This window comes from Hydra viridissima, unplaced genomic scaffold (genome assembly GCF_058129835.1).
Source record: "Hydra viridissima isolate aposymbiotic clone 2 unplaced genomic scaffold, HvirCarnegie_v1 scaffold_1, whole genome shotgun sequence".
Lineage (NCBI taxonomy): Eukaryota > Metazoa > Cnidaria > Hydrozoa > Anthoathecata > Hydridae > Hydra > Hydra viridissima.
In genome coordinates this window covers 16,354,711-16,362,718 of record NW_028324300.1, presented here as the reverse complement: position 1 = coordinate 16,362,718, position 8,008 = coordinate 16,354,711, and the positions used below count along the sequence as shown (strand labels likewise).

Here is an 8,008-nt window from a genome sequence, read left to right as displayed (position 1 = left end):
AAAAGGACACTACCCAGCCAAAATTGACAGACGGGTACCGTACGGGGCCCATACGGGTCTGCAACTGGGTCCCGTATGGGAAGACCAACGGTATCCCGCCGGATCTTGGCCGCGGTTTCCATATGGGGCCCATATGGGTATGCCCGCTGGGTAACCCGTATAGTTCCCACAAAGTTTGCCAATTGCAAATCTTGCAAATCTACGTTTATAATTTACAGATAAAATAAAACTGTATATAATTTGACTGTTTGTTTCAAACAAAATAACAATTAAAATTACAATGTCAAAATTGAGAGAATTTTTAAACATTCTTTAATCGCGTATTATCTGATTTTACGGTTGTTTCGCGAATTGGAAGCTTTTCCATCGTTTTATTCTCGTTTCGAAGCTTTTTCTTGTTTCAATATAAGCTGTAAAATATAAAATTTAACTGTTATTCTGAAATTTTATAGGTAACACACCTGGTTTTATTCATTTAATATATTATAAAACTCTCTACTCAACACTCTTCAGATAAAAAATTGTTGTGATAGTAAATGTATAACATTCCTATAGTTACTGATAAATAAATTATAATTTTATATTGATATTGTATATATTTTTAAGTAAATAAATAAACATATATATATTTACATATATATATATATATATATATATATATATATATATATATATTAGGGTGGTCCTTAATTTTCAAAGTTTGATTTTTGTACAGGGCACCCTTGAATTTTGTTTATATGCATGCATAAAAAATTCACAAAAAAAATCAGCTAAATCTGAAAACTATACCGCCTGCATAATTTATCAATATGATGTTACTTATTTATTGTTAAAATATCCAGAATGCATTTCACCAGCTGTCAGCCATTTGTAATCAGACACTGACAGACACTCAATATAACAATAATATTTGATTAATCTGAATTAGTGACTACTGACTCTCTCAGGGAAACTTCCGTAACAACTGACCTAGTGGATACTGGATCAAAAGTGAGTGTTTTCTTTGTTTATTTTTGCTTAAATATTAATTTGCCAAATTATTTTGGTTTAACAATGAATTATTATAAAACAGACAGAATGACCGATCCGCTGTGCTAAATCCATTTTAAATTGTTAATTAATATCAATTGCCTGAGTGCCATAGTATCGAACTTGACTTTTCATTTATGCACATAATTGTGTATTTTATTTATTGGTTTTAGACCTTGTCAGAGTTTTCATATGTCATTGTTGTTTATTTATATTGCATAACATAAATTTTGTCAGTTAGTTTTCTGAGCTCTATAAGTTTTTGTTAGAAATTACATATAATTTGAATAATTAAATTGGATGGTAACAAATAAAATTTATTATTTTAAGGGAGATGGCCAATGCTTGCTGTAGGACTTCGAAACCAACTACAAGACGAGAAACTGAGTTGTGGCTGATAGGCCAAATGTCTGAAATTCTCAGCTCTACAAAGTTACCGTCAAAGAAGGAAGTCATGGCACTTTTCTTCTATTACAAAGAGGCCACCAAACAGACTGTTCGTGAAGCATCACATTCAACAACTAATGACGTTCTTGAAGTGTGGGCTAAAGCCCGCATCCCGACACGGTTGAAGAAACACGTTGTTGAAAAAGTTGAATGTCTGTTCCATGAATATGACAAACTGAAGAAAAATAAGGAAAATAAAGCAAAGCGCTCTGAAAGTCTACTGAAGAAGGAAGAAGAATGGAAGGATGGCTTAGAGAGTCTTTTCGACATTGCTCATGCGGACGCCATGAAGATGATTAGCATACAGGAGGACAGGGAGTTCCTGTTAGCTCAGCGTGAGGCGGGACGACGTGGTAAGATGGGAAGTGTTGACAAAGCCATGGCCAAAAGAGAAAGAGATGTTCACAGTAGAGAAGAAAACTTCAAGAGAAGAAAAGAGAGAGAAGAACAGGACAGAGTGGCCAGAGAGGAGAAAGCTATTCTTCAGAATTCCGAAAGCAAACAGGAGTCTGGTAATGATAATGAAGCATTTGGTGAGCCATCATCAACCACAACTTCAAAGAGAACTAAACGTAAACGTGGCACACACAAAATACTGAATGACAAGTTAGCAGTATGTCTGGATATGGCAAAGGTCAGTGATAGAAATGCTGCACTAGTCCTGACTCCAGCACTGTAGCACCTCGGTCATGACCCAGCAGAGTTTAATATCAATCGATCGTCCATTCGAAGAGAAAGGATGAAATGTAGGCAGAGAATGGCAGAGAACTTGAAAGCAGAATTCAAGCCAACAGTTCCACTAACAATACACTGGGATGGGAAATTGCTGGAAGATATCAGTGGCAAAAAAATTGTGGAACTGCTCCCAATCCTCGTGTCTGGACAAGGAGTTGACCAACTTCTTTGTGTACCGAAGCTGCCATCTGGAACTGGAGAAGCTGCAGCAACAGCTGTTTATGATGTAACTGTAGCGTGGGGCATAGCTGATAAAGTCAAGTGCGTGTGCTTCGACACTACTTCCGTCAATAGTGGTCCAAGAAATGGTGCTTGCATCCTACTGGAGCAGAAGTTTGACAAAGATTTGCTCTGGTTTGCTTGCCATCATCACATTTTAGAAATAGTCTTAGAGGCAACGGTTACTCTTTCTCTTGGCCCTTCAAAGGGTCCAGACATTATGATTTTTAAAAGGTTTCAAAGCAGTTGGGAAATCATTGACCGGTCAAACTTTCAGGCATCTAGTTCGAATGACAACGTGCACAGTGCTGTTTCCAGTGTTGCAAATGAAATTATTGCATTTGCTGAAAACCAACTGCAACAGTTTCAGCCTTGTGATGATTATCGCAAACTGCTAGAGCTGACAATAATGTTTCTGGGAGGCGTTCCATCTCAAGGATGCTCATTCAAAGCTCCGGCAGGACTGCATTGAGCCAGATGGATGGCCAAGGCTATTTATTCATTGAAAATATGGATGCTGAGAAGCCAGTTCAAGATGACAAAGAAAGAAGAGAAGGGAATAGCAGACGTGTGTCTTTTCACAGTGACTCTGTATGTCAAGGCCTGGTTTAGAGCGCCGTCAGCGCCATCTTCGCCTCGTGATGATCTCGAGCTTATCAAGGAGATCAACAAATACAAGGCAATTTTAGGACATTTGTCAAGGAGATCAACAAATACAAGAAAATTTTAGGACATTTGTGGTACTTGTCAGAAGAACTGATTGCATTGGCTTTCTTTGATGACGAAGTCTCCGATGACACTAAACGTCTGATGGTCAGTGCCCTGCAAGCACCGGGTGCAGAATATCCTTTGAAGAGGATAACTGTTGATCCTACGCTGGTGAGCTCCAAGAACTTGGAAGACTTTGTCACCGAGAGCAGTCGTAAATTCTTCACCATCACTGCAGAGATGATCTGTGCTTGTCTGCAATGAATCCAGCGGTTGAAAATAGTCTTTCGCATGGAACTGTAGTCGCTGGAACTGACAAATATTTCTTTGCGATTGTTGCTAATCGAGGATATGAACCTTGATGTAGCTTCCACCACTGAAGAGGATCTGAATCCATTTTGGCGCAGGGTTCTTTTCGATATCGACTCACTTCATCTTCACTTGGGGAATCAACTTCATCCAGATCTGGTAGATTGAATGCCATTTTAAAATTTTTTGCTGATGGCTGTTGCAAAATAATTATTCAAATATTACCATAAATAAAGCATATAGATATTATCTAACTATTTCAATTAATATTATAGTACTCATAGAGTTTTATCTATTATTAAAACGATTATTTTAATAAATGCAATTTTGAATCTATTATTATGTCATTAGAATAATTCAATAAAAAAACAATATCAAATTTATTACTACAAAATGCTCACCTCTTTTGGTTCTTGTTCTATTGATACTGGTCTGAGGTCTGGAACAGATTCAAGAAGCTTCGATAATCTCTGCCAGACATTTGATCTTTCATTTGAAGCTATAAACGATAAATTTTTAAATCTTGAATCCAATGCTGACGAGATTTGCAACCAACTATCATTCGAAAAATCATTAAATCTGCGCTCCATTTCATTTACAAATTTTTCTTTAAATAGCGCGATGTAACGAGGATCATCATCTTGAATAACCATTTCACGTGATAAGTGGCATATAATTGGTAAAACCACCGAACTAGATACGTATTTATTACCACCTAACAATTCTGAAGCCACTTTGCATGGTTGCAAAACATCAGCAATTTTCTCCATTTTTTCCCACTCTCTTTCTGTCAAAGTCTGTAAGTAATGGTTTTGCTCATCAAGTGTTACTGTGATGGCTTTTTTATGTTTCAACATACGTCTCAGCATATCATACATGCTATTCCACCTTGTAACAACATGCTGAATTAGATTTTCTTGTGGCAGGTTGAGGTCAATCTGATTTTCATGTAATTCCATATTATTTGCTGGACTATGTTTAAAATGTCCAACAATTCTGTGACATTTAGCTAGTGTTATGTCAAATGCAGTCTCTTCAATGGCAGATTTTATAATTAGCTGAACGGTATGTGCGAAACATGGAAGATGTTTGAAGGGAAAACTTGATACAACCTTTACAATGTTTCTACCGTTATCAGTACCAATAGAAAATATTTTTTCAAATAATCCCCATTCATCTGCAATATTTCTGATGTGGGTTGAAACATTGTCACTGGTGTGTCGGTCCAATGTTTGATGAACACCTAAGGCAAATGAGTTCAACATCCAGTTGTTATCTATCAAATAACATGTTAAACCAAGGTAACTGACATTACCCATTGAAGACCAATGATCACAGGTAATTGCTATACTAGTAGCCATGTTTACGAGGTCTTTTTTTTTTTTCTTCTCATCTTCATAGAGTGTTTGCATTTTAATTTTAATTGTGTTTTGACAGGGAAGATTGTAACTGTAGTCGGACGTTGCTGTTCGAATGACATTCGTCAAACCTGGATCTGTAACAATGTTGAGTGGTCGACAGCTACTGGCAACCCAGCAAACAATGGCTTCCGTAATTTCCTTTGATTTATCTGCAGAAATTTGTTTATTTACGCCATTTTGTGATTTAATACTGTCCTCAATTGTAAGTTGTTTTGAGGAACTCACGATCTTGTTTTGATTTTTACTAGTAGTTGCGAAGAACACGTGTTTACTGTTCAAATGATACTGAAGCGTTGTAAGACTTCGGTGATATGCAAATTCTTTGGAACAATATTTACAGATAACCAATTATTTTGATTCGTCTTTAAAAATAAAGGCTCCGTTGAGGATAGATTGATTGCCGTTTGAACCCATAATTTAAATTATTAACAAATAAAGTTCATCAGGATAAGATATTAAAATTTTGGAAATTTAATAAATTTATTAACAAAACAACAACGCGATCAAAACAATTTCGAAAACAAAAATTATAAGGTAAGAGAGACATAATTGAGACAAATAAAACAAAATGGCATCATCAATGAGTAAACATTGATTAGAAATAAGAAAGTGGTATAAAAATTTCTTTATTGCTCAAAAATTATTTTTTGATGCTAACCAAAATTAGCATCGCCAAAATAATTTATGATCTAATCTAATCGTCAGGGTTAGGGTTAGGGTTTTATGAAAATTTATGAGTTAAAAAATTTCATCTGCGTTAATTTTTTTAACTTGCGTTAAATTATTAGCGCTTTAACGCGTTTTTAACGCGTTAACTTTGCAAGCCCTAATATATATATATATATATATATATATATATATATATATATATATATATATATATATATATACCCTGTTAAGTTGAACCCTGGATAAGTCAGACTTTTATTAAATCGGACAGATTTTTGATTCCCCTTGAACACTCTATACATACGTAGAGCTTGCTTAATTCTGACATTTTCTAGGTCTAGATATCTATCTATTCCCTTTGATATTTCCTAATATATATATATATATATATATAATATATACATACTATAAAATATTATAAAAAATTAAAATTTTCTCCTACAGAAAAACCTTGACAATGGAAGCTATAATATACATTAAAATTTTTATGCAATGTATAAATGACAAATATTTAATCGGAACCTAACATTATATTAAAACAATATTTTACTCACTTTTCTCAAAAGGCTTTTCTTGATTATCTCTAAAGGATTGGCTAAATATCAAAAGTATTTTTTTTTTTGAAATTTTAATGATTCATAAATGTACAGGTTTTAAGCCATTTACATAAACATAAGCAGAGTAACACTAACGTAAACATCTTTTGTATGTTAAATTAAAATTATGTAACTTTATATACCTATTTTTTTGGTTTTGATATACTTCATCAACATTTGAGGTATCTTCTGCATATCTGCATTTTTCTTTTGCTTCAGATTCTGTGTCTAAATTTTAAAAAGTACTTATGATAATTATTGATGTATCAAAATTTCGTTTTCAAATTTCAATAATTATGATTAAATGCTTAAATAAATTTATAAAAATTTATCAAAATTATTACTTTACTAGCTTTGAGAATATTATATAAACTACCTGCAGTTGACAAATTTCTTCCTGAAAACCTAAGCCATCCAAACTCAGGTTCTTGACATATTGATTTAGCTAAGTCTATTTTTTTCATATTTGTCCAGCGAGGCCAATAAAAATCTGTAGATTTTCTAGAGGAAATTATTGATAACACATTTTTACTCATAGCATTCACTAACCAAATTAGTGGTACGTAATCTGTATTGTTTTCTTCATCGAATGCAACATTTGCATACAACATCTTACTCAGTAACACAGTACAGAAATTACACAGTAAGTTACTCTGCCACAAAATGTAAACGAAAATAGAAAAAATCCATACTCCGCAATCTCCTTTATATAGGAATAAAATATTACTAAATTGTGCTTTTGGTTTTACAGAAAAACGTTCAATGGTCTTCAAAAACCATTCATGATTCTAAGAAAATATGCCACAAGGAAGAAAGACAATAATGAAAATCCTCACGTCAACTTTATAATATTATATGCATTGTGGCGTTACTTTTCATAAACGTAAATATAAATGAATTCTTTAAAGTATTTATTGTTCAAATTGCATGTAAAACTTTGTAAAATTTTCAACTTTTTACTAAAGACAGAAAAAGAGAAAAATTTATTTATAAAAAATAAAAATAGTTATAACAACTTTTTACATAGAGTTTCGTAAAAAACAAAAAACGAGAAAACGATTATAACTTTAATTTATACGTTATGTTGTAAAAACTTTTTTTGCACAAGGTAAGTTGCAAATGGCGATAATGGTCTGATTGCATAGATTTTTCCGCATATTACTTTCACCAGATGGGTCCCTAATGGGAAACCCGTAAAAATCCCAGTTTTCTTAGCCCTTATAATCACCACATGCGGCCCATATTACTATTTTTGCTTAATTTTTCAACCGTATGGGACCCGTCTGGAAACCAGAACACAAACCCTTCTAAATCCCGTTCCCGTAAGCCCAGTTAAAAACCATACGGTACCCGTCTGTCAATGTTGGCTGGGTAAGGTTGTAATACTTCTCTGCAACGTTTAACATCACTTTTTTTTTTTGTTGAAAAAAAACTTTTCCATTTGCGTTTTACTCGCTGCGCTTTGTTTCAAGACGAATTTAATTTTATTTGAGATATAAATAATTTCCAATTTTATTCTAAAACAAATTTGAAATCTCAGTTCCCTCAGATTTTGATAACTAATAAGTGAGATAAGTGAGGTTTAATTTAAATTTGGTTTCCGTTATCTTTGGGTGCAAATTTTAGAGGAATTTTACTGGTTGCTTCTGTTTGAACAGATATCGTGCAGAAAGTCTTTATGTTCTGGAAAGTACATATATCCTGGATATACAAAAGGTTTTTTAAAATACTCTTCTTTATTTACATGTGAAGTGGTTTGAAACAAAATTTATTAAGAGATTTTCACAAATTTGGGATTAAAAAAAATGCTTCTAACTTACAGAGAAAGGAACTTCGTCTGATATTTGCGGATATTTACACCTCTGTGCATTATTC

General features: G+C 33.5%; 2 protein-coding genes across 5 annotated transcripts; both read right to left on the bottom strand.

Moving 5' to 3' along the window:
* Positions 1 to 234: 234 nt before the first annotated feature.
* On the bottom strand, positions 235 to 7,486 carry LOC149893582 (uncharacterized). 3 transcript variants are annotated; one of them, XM_090065868.1, is made up of 4 exons: positions 6,510 to 7,486; positions 6,277 to 6,361; positions 6,092 to 6,132; positions 235 to 410 (listed from the first exon to the last, which is right to left on the bottom strand). In XM_090065868.1, the coding sequence occupies exons 1-4, from the start codon at positions 6,742 to 6,744 to the stop codon at positions 334 to 336; spliced, it is 438 nt and encodes a 145-aa protein (XP_089921994.1). In that variant the 5' UTR covers positions 6,745 to 7,486; the 3' UTR covers positions 235 to 333. The 3 variants fall into 3 exon arrangements, with proteins under 3 accessions (XP_089921994.1, XP_089921996.1, XP_089921999.1); XM_090065870.1 differs by having other exon boundaries at positions 6,092 to 6,120; XM_090065873.1 differs by lacking the exon at positions 6,092 to 6,132.
* On the bottom strand, positions 3,037 to 5,701 carry LOC149893583 (E3 SUMO-protein ligase ZBED1-like). 2 transcript variants are annotated; one of them, XM_090071337.1, is made up of 2 exons: positions 3,849 to 5,701; positions 3,037 to 3,643 (listed from the first exon to the last, which is right to left on the bottom strand). In XM_090071337.1, the coding sequence occupies exons 1-2, from the start codon at positions 4,857 to 4,859 to the stop codon at positions 3,368 to 3,370; spliced, it is 1,287 nt and encodes a 428-aa protein (XP_089927463.1). In that variant the 5' UTR covers positions 4,860 to 5,701; the 3' UTR covers positions 3,037 to 3,367. The 2 variants fall into 2 exon arrangements, with proteins under 2 accessions (XP_089927463.1, XP_089927466.1); XM_090071340.1 differs by having other exon boundaries at positions 3,437 to 3,603.
* Positions 7,487 to 8,008: the final 522 nt, after the last annotated feature.